General features: G+C 41.4%; 1 protein-coding gene and 1 pseudogene across 1 annotated transcript; one reads left to right on the forward strand and one right to left on the reverse strand.

The window, feature by feature from the left end:
- Positions 1 to 362: 362 nt before the first annotated feature.
- LOC149320492 (uncharacterized) lies at positions 363 to 2,433 on the reverse strand (annotated as a pseudogene).
- Positions 2,058 to 15,846, forward strand: LOC149320493 (uncharacterized). The gene is made up of 7 exons (XM_089501467.1): positions 2,058 to 2,302; positions 2,413 to 2,655; positions 4,563 to 5,070; positions 6,719 to 6,815; positions 9,009 to 9,094; positions 10,266 to 10,386; positions 12,383 to 15,846. The coding sequence occupies exons 3-7, from the start codon at positions 4,627 to 4,629 to the stop codon at positions 13,174 to 13,176; spliced, it is 1,542 nt and encodes a 513-aa protein (XP_089357593.1). The 5' UTR covers positions 2,058 to 2,302; positions 2,413 to 2,655; positions 4,563 to 4,626; the 3' UTR covers positions 13,177 to 15,846.
- The last annotated feature ends 1,950 nt before the right edge of the window (positions 15,847 to 17,796 follow it).

Raw genomic sequence — 17,796 nt, forward strand, 5'->3', positions numbered from 1 at the left:
GAGACCCCAAGGGCCCTGATCCAGTCCAACCCCCTTCTGCCATGCAGGAAGACACAATCAAAACCTCTGTTTGAAGACCTCCAAAGGAAGAGACTCCACCAGTCTCCAAGGGAGAATTCTTTCTAGCCTTTACCTGGCCATGCGTTGCTGTGGCTCAGTCTGGTTAGATGGAAAAGAAAGAAAAGAGAAAGCACACATTTCTAAAATATGTAATTTTACAATGGTTTTGGGTATACAATATTTTTTGTTGTTCCATTGTCTGGGTAGATATAGAGATTGTCTGGTCTGCCGACTCTAGAACACGCAACATATAATTTGTCCATGTGAGAAGCAATCTGTGCCTAGCCCTAAACAGCACAATTCTAAAGAATGGCCCTGAGCTTTGTTGATGGTGATTGCAAATGCCAAGTGAATTGAGAATTGCAATCTCTTAAATTGAAATCTGTTGGAAGGATAGGAATGCGAGGAATGAGGACATCTTCTCCTTTGAAAGGTCCTGTCAAGATTGTTGCTTCAATGACGTCGCTCATTAATTTTTTTTACTGCAAGCCACATGCCGTTGCAAAGCTTTGGCTGGTTGATACTGTGCAACATGATAATTGGCACACCAATTTTCATTTGTAGTACGTTCGGTGGCATCCCTGGCAGATCAAGTGAATTCAAAAATTCTGTTGGATAATTAACCGCTTCATCTGCTTCCACAACAGTGTTGACAGACTTGTATATGACTGCCTCACTTTGAATGTTAGACTGAATAATATTAAGTTCGTAGACATCTTTGTTCTTGGCCGCAAGAATAGCTCATTCACTCAGCCAATCATGATTCTTATAATTGGTTTGAATATTGGGAAATACTTTTTCAACCAATTCTTCTTTTGACGTCACTAAATTGCAGAACTTATGAGGCAATGAAATTCATCCTGAGGTCACATCATCCGGCCTCTTTCCATTCCCAATTTCCAGCAATTGATGTGAGAATATTTCAGCTGATCGATCGTTTTGCAGGTGGACACACATATTTGTAGTTCATTTTAACGTCTTTATGTGTCACCACAAAATGGAGTATTTCAGGCAAGCATTTATTTCGTCCGCTGGTGTCAATCGAGGAATTACAGGTAATGTTTGCCTGAAATCTCCTGCAAGCAGTATGAATGCGTTCCCAAATGGTCTGATGTTTCCACGCAAATCTTGCAATGATCGGTGCTGCTGTTACATCCAACAGATGGAGCTGTTTTTTAAAAAACATATTTTTACCTGTCACAGGTGTGACATCTATATAATAGTAGGTATATAAAAACGTAGTAGGTATATAAAAACATAGTAGGTATATAAAAACATAGTAGGTCTATAAAAACGTGTGTATTCGAATGGAATGTTGTGTCAAAATTTGAAAGCAATTGGTGAAGAATTTTCAGAGATTTAAGATTTTGAACAAACCAACATTTACATTTTTATTTATATAGATTTTCTACATTTAATTCTCATGGATACGTTTAATTACTGTAAATTAGAAATGATATTTGGAATTTAATATTATGTCTTGTATGCTTTTATATTTTAACGGGGCTTTAATATTTGTGTGATCCCTTTGTTTTATAGGGTGACAACCGAAGAACCGATGGTTTTAAGCAATCAGAAACTGAACTGAAACTGAACAAATGGAGGGTTATGATTAATGTTGTCAGTATCATTCACTCTTCTGGCAGGCTTTTCCTGAATAGATACCCAGCCCCCAAAAGAAGACCCAACTAGTTGACCTCTGACTGGCTACAGTTACTGTCTATCTGTTATCTGTTATTATTGTTACTGTTTTTAAGTATGTTTTAATTGTAATTGGTTTAATTGTATGTTTAGGGGTGGGTGGGATTGGGGGGTTATGTTATGGAATGTATATTTTAATGCTGTAAGCTGCCCCAGTTGCGTTGCACAGAGGGTTGGGATAATAATAATTATTATTATTATGAAAGAAAAACCAAACAAATTTTAACATTAACCTATAGTTTAAAGTGAAATAAAATCTGACATAAAATAAGAAAAGAAAAGAAAGGGGGGACTGTGGAAAGAGAGAGCGTGCTTCAGAGGCCCAGCTCCTCGAGAGTCCTCCAGTGGGCAGCAGGAAAACAAGTCCTGTTTGCCTAGAGAGTCCATTGCAGTTCCCTGAAGCGCCTCTCTAGGAAAATTCTCCCCATCTCCGGAAAAGTGATGCCCAGGCATAGAGTTGCCTCCAGTTTCTAGAAGGAGGCTCTTGATGAGGCATACAGAGACCCATCCATCTGAGGAAGGAGGCTCCAGTCTAGGAAAGGTTATGCTATCAACTTCTTTCTTTCTGTTAATCTCCAATGTGCTGCAAGATCCCTTTGTGTGCTGATTTTCCTGACTAACACAGCTATGTCTCTGAATTCTTGCTTCTAGATAAGAGAACCAGCCTGGCATGGTGGTTTGAATGCTGGACTGCAGCTCTGGAGACCTGGATTTGAATCCCTACTCATCCACAGAAATCCACTGAGTGACGCGGCACACTGTCTCAGCTTTAGATGGAGGCAAAGGCAAACCTCCTCTGGGCAGATCTTGCCAAGACAACCCTGTGATAGGATCACCATCAGTTGAAGGCACTACTTGAAGGCACACAACAACAACCTTGCTGCTATCCAGAAGGTGGGTGTAGAGCAGAGGGTGAGTCCTAGTGCCACAAGGACCTGACAAGAAGGAGGGAGCTACGGTATATACTGTATATGAGTCTAGAAATTTTAATCAAAAATTTAACCTCATAAAACTGGGTTGACTTATCCATGGGTCAGTGTGAGTACACTCGCTCTTCCATTTTCACGGACTTGAGATCCGCAGTCATGAATATTCATGGAGGGGCAACTACCGTTAAATTCAATGGGGTACACCCTGTGCGCGCTTGCGGGCATGCACCCCATTCAAGCCTATGAGGCTTGAATATCGGCAAGTCTCTGTTTGTGTGTGTGTGGGGGGTCCAGAACAGATCCCCCATTACACCCTCATGTCCTGCCTAGAGCCCTGGTGGCGCAGTGGTCAAATGCTGATACCTCATCCACAATGTCGATCCTAGAGGAGGGCCCCAAGGTCCAGTCAGCCTTCCATCCTTCCATAAAATGAGTGCCCAGCATATTGGGGGCAATTAGCTTACGCATTGTAAACCACTTAGAGAGTGCTTAGTTCGTAGAATCGTAGATCTGGATGAGACCACAGGGCCCATCCAGTCCAACCCCCTGCCATGCAGGAAATCCAAATCAAAGCATCCCCGACAGATGGCCATCCAGCCTCTGTTTAAAGACCTCCAAAGAAGGAGACTCCACTACACTCCTAGGAAGTGTGTTCCACTGTCGAACAGCCCTTACTGTCAGGAAGTTCTTCCTAATGTTGAGGTGGAATCTCTTTTCCTGCACCTTGCATCCATTGCTCTGGGTCCTAGTCTCTAGAGCAGCAGAAAACAAGCTTGCTCCCTCCTCAATATGACATCCCTTCAAGTATTTAAACAGGGCTATGTTCAGTATGAATTGTTTGGGAGAGAACAAGCAGAAGGATGGTGCAGTGCATGTCAAGAAGGAAATAAGTTTCTGGAATGGGGAGAGAATCACCCATAATGAGATATATTTGAGATAAGCACGGGTGAATTATTTGCAAAGAAATTAAATATGATAAAATAAGCATACAGGCATATTACTATTTTGATGATCAAATTGAAGAAAATATATAAGGAAAATCAATTTAATTTTCACTGTGAGATAAACAATTTAACATTTTCTGTGGAAAATGCCAAAATGTTCTAGATAGGAATTAACAAATGGGTTATGAATTCCTGTATATGCGCATCTATAAATCGAAAAATTAAGCCCCAAATTGGGCTCCATAATCCTATGTTGATTTATAGCAATACAGTCAATACGGTAATACTGTACTGTTCTGTGAGCCTTGGGAAAGTTGTGAGGACGGCAGGGAGGAGAGAGAAATCAGAGCTTGAGGTTCCCCTTTTTGCAAGCCTTGAACCTTGGGAAAGTTGTGGGGAAGGCAGGGAGGATAGAGAAATCAGAGCTTTGGGTCCACACTTTGCATGCCGAGACTGTGACCCTTGGGAGAGATTCAGAAAGGGAGAAGGAGGGAGTAGAGTGGTGTCCTCCCCGCCCCATTTAGATCCTTTGTTACATGCTCTTGAGTTTGACCCTCGACTTATCCACGGGTCATATCAAAATCCATGATTTTGCTCCCAAAACCTGCCCTCGACTTATACATGAGGTCGACTTATACACAAGTATATACAGTATTTGTTATTTGAAACTTTTGAATGTTAAATGGTTAAAGTTAACATCATGGTGGAATGTGAGAATGATGTAACAGTGTTTTTTATTGCCACATAAGAATTAAAAAAGAAAAAGAAGGAAAGGAAACGTTCTCACCTAGCTAGCTTTTCAGTCATGTTAGCTGTTTGCTATAAAGAGAAAACTGTTTTGAACTGTAAAACATCCCTCTGCCTCTGACCTCAAGAGAGTCTTCAGAATTCCTCACTCAAATAATTTTTTATTTTATTTACTTTATAGGATTGGTGTCGTCAATAATTTTGCCTGAGAGAATCGATTGAAAGAGGAAAGTACTCCTTCAGCCATGTTGGAAACATGGGAGAACAGATCAAAAATGGACCACCAAGCCTCAGTTGGCTATGAGTATGTAGAAGGCCCTCATCCTATTCAGACAAAGCATGAAGAAGAACTAATGGGAAGCACACTGAAGAAGAGCCTAGAGGAAGATGTACTCAGTTCAGATGCACAGTGCCAGTACTTCAGACATTTTTGCTACCAGGAGGTTTTGGGCCCCCGAGAAGTTTGCAGCCAACTCCACAATCTCTGCTACCTATGGCTGCAGCCAGAGCAACACACAAAGGCACAGATGCTGGACCTGGTGATTCTGGAACAGTTCCTGGCTATCCTCCCCACAGAGATGAAGAACTGGGTGAGAGAGTGTATGCCAGAGACTAGTTCCCAAGCAGTGGCCCTGGCTGAAGGGTTCCTCCTGAGTCAGGCAGAAGAGAAGATGCTAAAAGAGCAGCAGGTGAGAGAATTTCATCTTGGCCATTTCAGAGTACTGGGAATATTTATTTTCATAAATACAGGTTGTCTCTCCCTTATCCAGAATTTCAAAATCTGAAATATTCCAAAATTCAGAATTGTCCACATGGGTGACTGAGTGACACCTTTGCTTTCTGATTGTTTAGTGTATACAGACTTTGTTTCATGCACAAAACTATTTAAATTATTGTGTATAAAATCACCTTCAGGCTAGGTGTTTAAGGAGTATTTGTTTGTTGTTAACTGCCCTCAAGTCATCCCTGACTGATGGAGGCACTGTGGATGAGACATCTCCAAGCTCATCTGTCCTCCATTACTCTGCTTAAAGCTTCTAGCTTCATGTCCGTGACCTCCCTGATTGAATCTAGCCATCTTGCATATGCTCTTGCTCTCTTTCTGCAACCCTCCACATTTCCTAGCTTTACTTTTTCTAGTGAGTCATTCCTTCCCATGATGTGACCAAAGTACAATGGCCTCAATTTGATCATCTTGGCTTCCAGGGAGATTTCTGACTGTATCTGCTCAAAGACCTACTTGTTTTGCCTTCTTGGCCATCCACAGTATCCTCAGCACTCTTCCCCAGCACCACATCTCAGATTAGATGATTTTCCTCTGTTTAAACTTGGGTCCCATCTCCAATGTCTTATTATGTACATGCAAATATTCCAAAATCTGGGGGGGAGGGGGACCCTGAAATCCAAAACACTTCTGGTCCTAAGTATTTTGGATAAGGGAGACTCAACCTGTATTTGAAAGTTAATGAACAAATTGAAGCTTAATCCAGAAAAGCCAGAGGGACTTCTGATCAGTTGAAAGGCAGATCAAGAAATGAGGATTAGGAATTCAGACTATGCTGTAGGGCTAAACTCCCCCCAAAGACACTGTTTAGGTGTTCTCCTGGATTTAGCCCTGAGCCTGAATGTTTAGGTTTCTGTGGTGGATGAGTGCACATTGTACAGCTAAAACTACTGTGCCATTGGTCCGTATTTTTTGGAGTTGTCTAATTTGGCCTCAGTGGTGCATGCCTTCATTACAGCTTGTTGTGGTACTGCAACATGCTGTACATGGGCCTTGCTTTTAAAGAGTGTTCAGAAATGTCAGCTAGTCCAAAGAGCTGCAACCAGATGATTAACTGGAGCTGGTTACAGGGAGGATATGACCCTCTTGTTACAACATGTTCACTGGCTGTTGTTCTGATTCAGGTATAATTTAGAGTGTTTGTCTTGACCTATAAAGCCCTATGTGGCTCAAGTCCAGGCTGTATTTTACCATTTGAGTGTGCTTTGAAGTATCACCACCCTTTAGGGCACATCTGCTCGGAATGTGAGATAGGGCTTTTTCTGGAGTTGCTCCCAAGCTGTGGAACTTTTAGGGAGATTGGACTAGCTCCTTCCTTGTTGTCCTTCCATTGGCAGATGAAAACATTTTTATTCCAACAGGCTTCTGAAAACTGAATGCACAGTCTCTTAATATTATGTTGTCTTTTTGTTTTACTTTTGCTTCTTAGTCTATTTGTTTTAAATTGTTTGAATGCTATAAACAGCTTAATTAGCTTTAACCACCCAGAGTTCGTGGTCTTGCTTTCTTTGCCTAATCTCATTCTTTTATTTTCCTCACTGTTTCTTCTACAGCTGGCCTTCTTTGTGGATAAGGAGATAAAGGTGGATAAATCTACTTCTGAATCCATTCAAAGTTTGCAAAAGGGGGAGAATATGTTCCCTTCAGTAGGTAAGGAATAAAGGGGAATGTCTTTGTTTACCTTCCTTCCATTCAGTCTGCACAAAATATCTGGGCTGTGTAAGTTGCAGCATATTAACCAGTTTGTGCGTCCTAACCAGCACTTTGAACTGATGTGTGTGTAAGGGACCAAAGATTAAGGAAAGGGTTACATCCATATGAGTTCGTATCCTGACTACCTTTGGTCAGACCTCAGCTGGAATACTGTGTCCAGTTCTGAGCTCCAAAGAGGTGACATGATAGCCCTGTTTAAATATTTGAAGGGATGTCATATAGAGATCATGAAAAGCTATAGAATGCTCTCAGAGAAATGGGAGTGCCACTACACTTGATTATCATAATAAGTGATCTATATTCAGGACAGGAAGCTGCCATCAGAACTGAATATGGAGAAACAGAATGGTTCCCCATTTATTCAACCTGTATGCAGAAAATATCATACACAGAGCAGGCTTAGACTAAGAGGCAGGTGTGGAAAGTAGAGGAAAGAACATTAGCAATCTAAGATATGTGGACGACACAATACTACTAGCAGAAACCAACACACATTTGGAGCAATTACTGAAGAAGAAAACAAAAATAATGGACACAGAAGATCTACAAAAATTCATCCTAGATAATGAGAAAATTGAAATAGTCAGAGTTCCCATTCCTTGGTTCAAATCTGGATCAGAATGGTGAGTGCAATCAAGAAGTAAGAAGAAGACAAGGATGAGAAAGGACAGCTTTGAAAGAACTGGACAAGTGCAAAAATATAATTCTTAAAGTCCAGGCCATCGTATTCCCCATCACTATGTACAGATGTGATGATATCTGGACAGTGAAGACAGCCATTAGAAAGAAAACAAATTCTTTTGAGATGTGATGGTGGACAAGAGTGCTGAAAATAAAGTGTCTTGTCAAGAAGACAAACAAATGAGTTCTAGAACAGATCAATCCCAAACTCTTCCTGGAAGCCAGGATGATTACATTGTAATTTGGCCACATCATGTGGAGGCATGAATCACTGGAAAAGATGATGATGGTAGGAAGGGTAGAGGGTAGTGGAAAGAGAGAAAGACTACATGATGTTTAGACTCAATCAAAGAGGCCATAGACCTGAGCCTGCAGGATCTGAGCAGTGGAGGACAGGGGGTCTTGGAGATGCCTCATCCACAGGGTTGTCATGAGTTGAGGTTGACTTCAGGGCAGTTAACAACAGCATATTGAAGAAGAAGCAAGCTTGTTTTCTGTTGCTCCAGAGACCTTTTACTTTATCACACAGGGGAAAATTGGTAGTTTAAACAGGGATTATCCCATGAAAATCATGGGGGGAAATTGGTAGTTTAAACAGGGATCGTCCCGTGAAAATCGAGCAATCGCAATTAAAACTAAAATTAACATTTTTACACACAGGAGTAATTATCCAAGGAATAACCAGGCAATAAACAGCAACAAATCATTCACAGGAAAATCCCATGAATGATTTGTTGCTGTTTATTGCCTGGTTATTCACGGGTTAATGGCACTTGGTCGCTTTTCAACACAATGTTGTGTGAAAAGCTTTATTGCAATTGCGTGACTTTCACAAGATATTCCCGGGATAATGAAGCTTTAATCGTGATGTCATGTGAAAATCTTAATCACAAATGCACAGTTTTCATGAGATAATCCCCATTTATACTTCCAATTTCCCCGTGTGATCCTAGGACATGGAGCAATAGATTCAAACTACATAGTTTACTATGTAGTTACATTTCTCCTTTTCTTTGTAAGTCTGAGCATGCATGTGTCTCTATGAGTTGGGGAGGTAAAACTAAATCTAAGACTGACATAGGAGGCTCTCACTTCTCTCCCTATTTTAAAAATATTTTATCCAGATGCTTTTCTCTGTATTTTTTTTTTAAATACATCTCTGCCCTGATTTTCCTTTCTTGCCTAGATTTCAGTGCTTTTTCCTTAGTTTTTCTGTTGGCAATCCCCCACCCCCTTGGGCCACTTGCTTGCTTCCAATATGTTTAAGAAGGTATTTTTGGTACCTCTGTTAACCTTTAGGTTCCTTTGATTCTGCTGTTACTTTCCAGTTATGTGTATGTTATGACAGGCAACCCTAGGCTACAATTGTGTTAATATATGGCTAGATTTAAATCAGAAACTGAGAGCATGGTAAATAACCCTCTGTTTTGCCTTTTCTGTTCCTTACAGGAGCTGGAATGAGGACAGGCCCTGAAAATACAAGCACACCCCCTCATTATGATGCACTCAGAACAGTTTCAGTGAGAATGGATCAGGTAAGGAGAACGATTGTGGGTAGGATGAAAAAAGGGCAAATTCAGTGCTTGTATCACCTGCACATTTCCCTCACCCTACACAAGCTCTCTTTTTGTGCTGCCGCAATCATCGGTCCAAAACACTGCAGCAATATCCAGTCTGAGATTGCTTTAACTGCCCCAGCTCAATGCTAGGAAATCCTGGGAATTGTAGTTTATTGTTGCACCAGAGTTCTCAACAGAGAAAGCGAAATGTCTCACAAAACTACATTTCCCAGAATTCCCTAGCATTGAGCCAGGCCAGTTAAAGTGGTCTCAAACTGGAATATTTCTGCAGTGTGTTTTGGACCAGAGTTACTCATTAAGGAGCTGATAAAGTCCATTTTGTAAAGATGCTAGGATCTTCTAGATTAAGGGGAGGAAGTGAAATCTTTTCCAACAAAGTTCCTTTCTTCTTACCAGTTAGTGAGTCCTGGTGCTGCCTTGGCATCCATTTGCAACTTCTCTAGATTTTTTTTATTCCTGTAAAAAGTCACCATATCCCATCTGATCTTGGAAGTTAAGCAGGCTCAGCTCTGTCTAGTACTTGGATAGAAGATTGCCGATGAATACCAGAGGCTGTAGACTCTATTTCAGAAGAAGGAATTGGCAAAACCACTTCTGAATATTCCTTGCTTAAGACTACCCTAAGAAATTGATGGGGTTGTCATATGCCAACAGTGATTTGAAGGCACATGCACATGTCGTGTAGTGGTTTGAGTGCTGGACTATGCATCTTGAGAGCAGGATTCAATTCCCAGCTAGGCCATGAATCCACTGGCTGACCTTGGGCAAGTCACATGCTCTCAGCCTCAGGGAAAAACAATGGCAAACAGTTAGTGGCCATTTAACCCAGTGTGAATTGCAAGCCCCATATAGATTTTTTGTTCTGATGCATCCCAGAATGGGGAGGGCACCCTCTGGGATGGAATAAAATATTGCTGCTGATGTCAGGAATTGAGACAACATTTGGTTATTTTTTAAAAAAACAAAACCCTGAGAACTGCAGCAGCAAATACAGCAGCCGTCAGCTGCATTTATTCCATCTGGAGGAGCCCTTAGATTCTTTTGCACAACCCAATGTGACATTCTTTTCTCTTTTCTGACTGAGGTTCACCTTTTTTGCTCATGAATATAACATGCCTTTCTTTAGGAGACTTTCGAAGAGGTGGTGGTGGATTTCACCGAGGAAGAGTGGGCTCTGTTGGATCCAGACCAAAGGGCACTTCATAAGGAGGTGATGAAGGAGAACTGGGAGATGGTGTCATCCCTGGGTAAGACTTCCTTTCTTGTGATCAGTTCTGTTTACCATGTTGGAAAATGTCTTTTGAGCTCCTCTTCAGTCTCACTGTGTTAAAGCAAACCAAATCATGATCTACTAGCCTGACTGGTATCTGGTCTCTCCTCTCAGTAAACTCTTGACTGTGGTCAAGGTTAGAGGAGATGGTGTTGGGTTAAGCATGAACCACTGGTGGAGGATTAAGCACTTTTAGCGATAACCCCCTCCCCCATGACTTGCTATGCCTATTCTTGCTGCTGCTACTACTGTCATATACACCATTGCTTCAGTTCAGAAATTCGAGCTTCAGTATTAAACTTGTTAAACTGTTCTCATGGCGACCCCATGAATGAAACACCTCCAAGACCTCTTGCTCTCAGCCACTCTGCTTAGGTTCCACAAGCTCAGGGCCATGGCCTCTTTGATTGAGTCTATCCACATGGTGTGTGGTCTTCTTCTCTTTCTACCAGTCCCATGGAACAGGAGGCCCAAGTGGACTTGAGCATCCTGCAAAAAAATTGACGGGGGGAGGGGATATATCCATCCCAAAAACAGAAAAATTGAACCACCAAGTGTCCTGTGTAGTTTAGTCTTAATTATCAATCTGACATTTGTGCTAAATGATCAAGCACTAGAAATATTAAGACAACTGTTGCTCAAGAATAATAAAGTCTGCCCGCAGTCTATGCTATGCTTGTTACTAGGCCAGTAGGGAGTAGGAAGTATTTCTGTATTGCCTTCCCACAAGGACTCCCAAGGCAATGAGCAAATAAAAACAATAAATCAATACAGAGATTTTTAAATTAAAAAAAACACATTAAAACACTTTTTTAAAACCCCTAAAAGCAGTCTAAAAGCTATCCTTGAATCCAGCTTTAAAACAGCTACACTGATCATGCGAGGGTGCTTCAAAGTATACATTGTGCTTGTAAGAGTCTTTATAGGTAAAGATGCTGCCATGATAATGGTTGGAACCAATCATTTGCCCTTCTCCTGCAAACAGGCAAATAACAACCTGTCACTGTTGAGCCTCCCTCCTCACACAAAGTTAAAAACTATTCTGCGGTTTGTACCCTGTTTTTTCTGTAAAGAGAAGGATGTCAGGAACTGCCTACTTCCTTTAGTTCAGTAAACCAGCCTTCTGCACTTCAGCAGCAAAACTTTATTTCAGTAACCAGAGAAGTTAACAGTATGACTTCTGTAGACAGAACTATCAGAATCCCTAAATGTAAGCATAGAATAAGCAACACTCCATCATGTAAATCTGTGGGCTTTACCTTAATTCGTTCATAGCCTAAAACATACTTCCACCCACTTCCTCTCTGTCACACACAAATCAGACCTGGGAGTTTATCAGACAAGGGAAATTGGAAGTATAATCCAATGGCAATCCGAATACAATCATGGGGTTTAACGTTAGTACGTGATAGACTACCACTTGCAATTTCTGGCAATGGGAAGTCAGTCTGAACACAATCATGGGTTTCACATTATTGCGTGATAGACTACCACACGTAAATTCGGGCAATGGCATGCTATTTTCGGGCAATGGGAAACCAGTTCGAACGCAATTCGCATTCACATAAATTCGCTAAACTAGCGAATTCATGTGAATGTGTTCTGGCCTCACTTTCTTTTCATTCAAAATTAAAAGAAATTCCTCCGGTGTGATAAACTCCTTTATCTGTTCCCAAGCTTACAATGAGAAAGAAATGGCAGAAAACACACAAAAAGAGAAGATTTTTAATGCAAGTGGAATTAACTGGGATACCCTAAGATTCCAAAATCCTGAGAGCAGGATTTGAAGGAAGGAGTTGATGGAGTGAAGCTGGTCTCTTAGGAAGCCGATTGAGGCACTAGGGTCCCATCTCCCTCTCTCCGATAGCCCCTGGAGATTGATGCAAATCGATTAGCTAGCAAATTATGTTACCTCTGACTTCCGTCTTAAATTCTCTCTTGGACTCTGAAGAGTTATTTTCTGTCCCTCCCAGGTGCTGATGAAGAAGAGAAGGAGAGGGAGGAAGAACCATGCAGAGTGTGGATGCAAAGAGCCCAGTGTAAACAGATGGAGGAGAATGAAAGAGAAAGTGACACTGATGAGAAGAGTGACACATGCCCTGTTTGGCAAAATGACAACATTTGTGAAATTGCAATCCGAGAAAGAACACAAAACGAAAAAGAAAAGAGTAAATGTCTTTCTGTTGCATATGAGGGAAGCTTCAGGTGCAATGCCAGCCTTAATCATCATATGAGTATTCACACAGAGAAACAGTCATCCAGAGGTGGTGACTGTGGAAATACCTTCGCTCTGTCGTCCCATAACGTAAGTCACACAGGAGAGATGCCATTTGAGTATGTGACATGTGGAGAGAGCTTCAAGTGGCAAACATACTTAATGCCACCTTCAAGAACCAACCCAAGAGACAGACCATTTAAATGTTTGGAGTGTGGGAAACACTTCACTCGGAAAACATACCTCAGACATCATCAAATCACACACACAGGGAAGAAACCATTTCAGTGCTTGGTGTGCGGGGAAGGTTTCAGCTGGAAGACAAGCCTCTCTCGTCATCAAGCAACACACACAGGAGCGAAACCATTCCAATGCTTGGACTGCGGAAAGCACTTCACTCGGAAGGCAGGCTTCATTAATCATCAAGCTGTGCACACAGGGGAGAGACGATTTCAATGCTTGGAGTGTGGCAAGAGTTTCTGGCATAGGAAAAGTCTCATTCGTCATCAAGAAACACACAACGGAGAATCCACTTATATCCTTGGAAAATGAAAAAGTTGCAATCAGAACATAAGCCTCACCTGTCATCAAGTGACACACACAGAGAGGAGAAACCATTTACATGCTTGGAGTGTGGAAGAAACTTCAGGTGGAAGGCACTTCTTGTCATCAAGCAACTAACAGAGGAGGGAAACTGTTTAAATGGCTAGAACAGAGGAAAAGGTTCAATCAAAAGACAAGCCTGACTTGTCATCAAGTAATACGCAAAGGGGAGAAACTAATTAAATGTCTTGAGTGTGGTAAAAGTTTCAGTTGGAAGAATAATCTTATTCATCACCAAGCCACTTATACTGTGGTGAACCCACTCACTGTAAATGCCTCAAGTGAAAAAGGTGCAGTTCCCCACCATTATCTTTTTATTTGAGGGATGAGAGTTTATTTGCCATTTTGTCAGTTAACCTTTATCCATCTGGAGTTTCCTGTGGCCTTTCTTCTGGTGACCTGAGTTTTCAGTACAACAGTGGTATTGTCCAAACATGCAGGATAACGTCAACACTAGATGGGCAAAGCAATGCAATTGTTAGGTGGATTTGCAGTTGATTGACTGGCTGAACCCATGGGGGTGTTCAGCAATGGCTCCTCTTCAACCTGGAGATCAGGGTCCAGTGCTATTCAACATCTCTATCAATGACTTGGAAGATGGAATAGAGGGCATGCTTATCAAATTTGTAGATGACACTAAATTAGGAGGTGCAGCTAATAATAGAATTCAAAATGACCTGGCTTAACAGATTGAGAGTTGGGCCAAAACTAACAAAATGAATTTCAACAAGGAGAAATGTCATTTAGACAGAAAAAATTAAATGCACAGATAATAGGATGGGGGTCGCCTGGTTGGACAACAGCACATGCAAAAGCTATTAAGTCAGCAATGTGATGCAGCAGCTAAAACATCCAATGTAATTTTAGGCTGCACCAGTAGGAGTATAGTATCTAGATACAGGGAAGGAATAGTATCACTCTGTTCTTCTTTGGTAAGGCCTCACCTGGAATACTGTGTCCTGTTCTGGGCACCACAGTTCAAGAAAGATGTTGAGAAGCTGGAGGGTATGCAGAGGAGGGCAACCAAAATGGAAACCATGCCCTATGAGGAGCAACATAGGGAGCTGGGTATGTTTAGGCTTGAGCAGAGACAATTAAGGGGTGATATGAAAGCCCTGTATTTTAAAGGGATGTCATATTGAGGAGGGAGCAAGCTTGTTTTCTGCTGCTCCAGAGAACAGGGCCTGTAACAATGAATGCAAGCTACAGGAAAAGAGATTTCACCTAAATATTAGGAAGAAATTTATGCCAGAAAATGCTGTTCAACAATGGAATATGATGCCTCGATGTGTGGTTGAGTCTCCTTTGGAAATGGCCCTATTTGTCAGAAGTGTTTAGACTTTCTGTTCCTGTATGGCACAGGGTTGGACTGAATGGCCCTTGGGGTCTCTTCCAGCTCTATGATTCTATAATGGACCTGAATCAGAATCTTCTACTGAGACAAATTGGTGAAGTAGTCTTATATGGAGACCTCTATAATATAAGGGACCTCTCCAAATCAAAACCCTTTCAGTTGCCTTGGCTTCAAATAAGACTTTTTATGCTGGGTGGATTGCAGGAAACAGGGTATTCTAGTTCACATGTGGTTATTCTACCCCAAAGTTAAGCTTTCTGGGAAGAGGTCTTGCATTTTATAGATGATGCTGCAGGAGAAAAGATCAAACATAATAATGAGTTGCTGTTACTATCTTTGTTTATGAGTGATACTGAAAGCAATAAACATTAAATTTCAATTTTATTGATGGCAGTATTGATGCAACTTGTGCATAATTGTAAATTTGCTCATAATTTGGACATATCTTCTTGGTTACATGGAGTACTGGTGTGGTTGTGTGTTGTTTGTCTTCCAGTCGTTTCCGACCTATGGAGACTCAAAGGTGAACCTATAATGGGATTTTCTACATTAGATGTTATGCACAAGGCTTCAGAACCCCATGTACAAAATAGAGAAGCCAGGTTTTTTTCTGTATACGGAATTTGAAGGATTTGTTATAATATTTTTTGTGGGGAATGGTAGAATAAAAATCAGCATACATTCCTTACTATACCAGGATAATTGCATTAACGGGTGTGGCTCAAGCATGAGAATCCTTAAGTGACATAAAATTACAGTGGGCCTTTGGTATCTGCTGGGGTTTGGTTCCAGGACTTCCTGTGGATAGCAAAATCTGTGGATGTTCAAGTCTTATTAAATACAATGGATAATAAAATCATGTCCCTTAAATAAAATGGCAAAATCAAGGTATGCCTTTGGGAATTTATATATTTTTGAATATTTTCAAGCCATGCATACTTGAATCTGTGGATAAAGAATCTGTGGATATGGAGGGCTGACTGTATGCTAAAAGCAAAAGCTGTAATATTTAGACAGAAGAAATGAATAAAATATGTCCTTAAGAAAGGTTTAAAACCATGGACAGTAGATTTTTTTTAAAAAAATCAAACGAAAGTTATATCTCATTTTTCAAGTGCTTAAAAAAATTCTTGCCCACTTTTAAAAATGTATTCTGTTTTTAAAAATGGGAGGTTGAAAGATGAGGTTGGAGGGAGACGTTTATGTGCACTTGTTAAGTTTGTATGTTCTATATCTGTTGGTTCCCCCCCCCTTGTATGTATATGTGTGGGTGCAAGAAACTTTTAATAAATATGTTAATTTTTTAAAATTCCTCCTGCATAGTCTTATGATTTAATTTTTCTAATTCCATAGGAGCTCTATGATTTTAAGACTCTATTGCTGCTGCTGTTGTTGTGTCTGCAAGTAATTTATGGGCCTCATTCCCAATAATAATAATAATAATAATAATTAATATTCTGCTTAATCTCAGGGAATCCAAGCGGATTACAGCAGTAAAATAAAGTACAATTAAAAGAGATAGATTAAAAATTCCAAAATCTCCAAAAATCCTCCACCCTCACATAAAAACATAATCAAGTCCTAAAAAGAGATTAAACTGAAAAAAGAGTTAAAACACTAATATACAATACACTAAAATGAGATAAAAAATTTTCAGGTGGAGTCCGGGTAGGGTAAAAGATAAAAGATGGAGGATGAAGGGAACGGGGGGGTGGGGAGGCAGGTCAGCAAGGGTATTCTAGTCTGGAAAACCCTTCTTGAAGATATCCAAGGTGGTAATCTGATGGATCTCGTCCGACAGGTCGTTCCAGAGTCTAGGAGCGGCTGATGAAAAGGATCTCTGGGTCACTGCAGTAAGTCTCGTCCTTGGTTAGAGCAGATTCTTCCTGTGGAACGAAGAGTGTGGGGTGGTTTTTATGGGAGAAGGTGCTCCCACAAGAAGTCAGACCCAAGCCATGTAGGTCTTTAAAGGTTAATACCTTGTATCTTGCTCGGAAGCTAATAGAGAGCCAGTGAGGAGATTTTAAAACTGACGTAATGTGGACAGATCTAGGTGTGCCAGTAACCAACGAGGCTGCCATATTCTGTACCTGTTGAAGTTTCTGAACTTGACACAAGGGTAGCCTCATGTAGAGCGCATTACAAAAGTCGAGCTGGGGACCGTTGTCAGGCTTCCTTCCAATTGCTATGACACCAGGGAGAGTGAAAGTTGGGCTGCAACCCAATCAGTATGACTTCGGAAAGTAAGGGACCAATGAGAATTGATGTAGGGCTGCCAGCCAATCGGTTTGATCCTGAAGAGTCAGGGACTGACTAGAGTTGAAGTTTGGCTGCAAGCCAATCGGTATGACTCTGGAAAGTCATGGACTGATGAAGATCGAAGTCAGGCAGCCATCCAATTGGTATGACTCCAGAGAGTCAGGGACCAACAAGGAGCACTTGTTATCAGCTTCAGCTGATACTCCAGCTGCGCTCCTTCCTGGAGCAGGGAGACCTTGAAACAGTAGTACATGCGCTGTTAACCTCTCGATTGGACTTCTGCAACGCGCTCCACATGGGGCTACCCTCGTGCCAAGTTTGGAATCTCCAATTGGTACAAAATATGGCAGCCAGGCTGGTCGCAGGCACACCCAGAACTGCCCATATTACACCGGTACTAGAATCTCTCCGTTGGTTGCCTATCAGTTTCTGGGCAAGGTACAAGGTGTTGGTTCTAACCTTTAAAGTCCTACATGGCTTGGGTCCTGACTACTTGTGGCAGTGCCTATCCCTGCACACTTCGGTCCTCTGGGAAGAATCTGCTACAACCCAAGAAGACCAGACTCTCAGTGGTGACCCAGAGGACCTTCTCATCAGCCGCTCCCAGGCTCTGGAATGACCTGCCGGATGAGATCTGCCATATTACCTCCTTGGAAGCCTTTTAAAAGGCTAATAAGATGGATCTCTTCCAGCAGGCCTTTCCAAACTAGGTTAGATCCATTAGACTTGCCTCCCCTTCTACTGATACTTATATCAAAACTGATTGATACTATCACTCCCGTCCCCCCTCCTCTAGAGGAAGTCTCATTTCTTGTGCTAATCTGCCCAAAATTTCAACGTCTTCCTATTGGATAGTTTTAATTTTTTTGATGTTTAATCTCTTTTTATGGGTTTATCACTGTTTTTTTATAACGGGGGGCGGGTTGGGGTTTCGGGGTTTTTTAATTGTAATTTTT

Source organism: Sceloporus occidentalis, unplaced genomic scaffold (genome assembly GCF_023333645.1).
Source record: "Sceloporus occidentalis isolate IW3139 unplaced genomic scaffold, rSceOcc1.0.p SCAF_1, whole genome shotgun sequence".
In the NCBI taxonomy this organism is placed as follows: domain Eukaryota; kingdom Metazoa; phylum Chordata; class Lepidosauria; order Squamata; family Phrynosomatidae; genus Sceloporus; species Sceloporus occidentalis.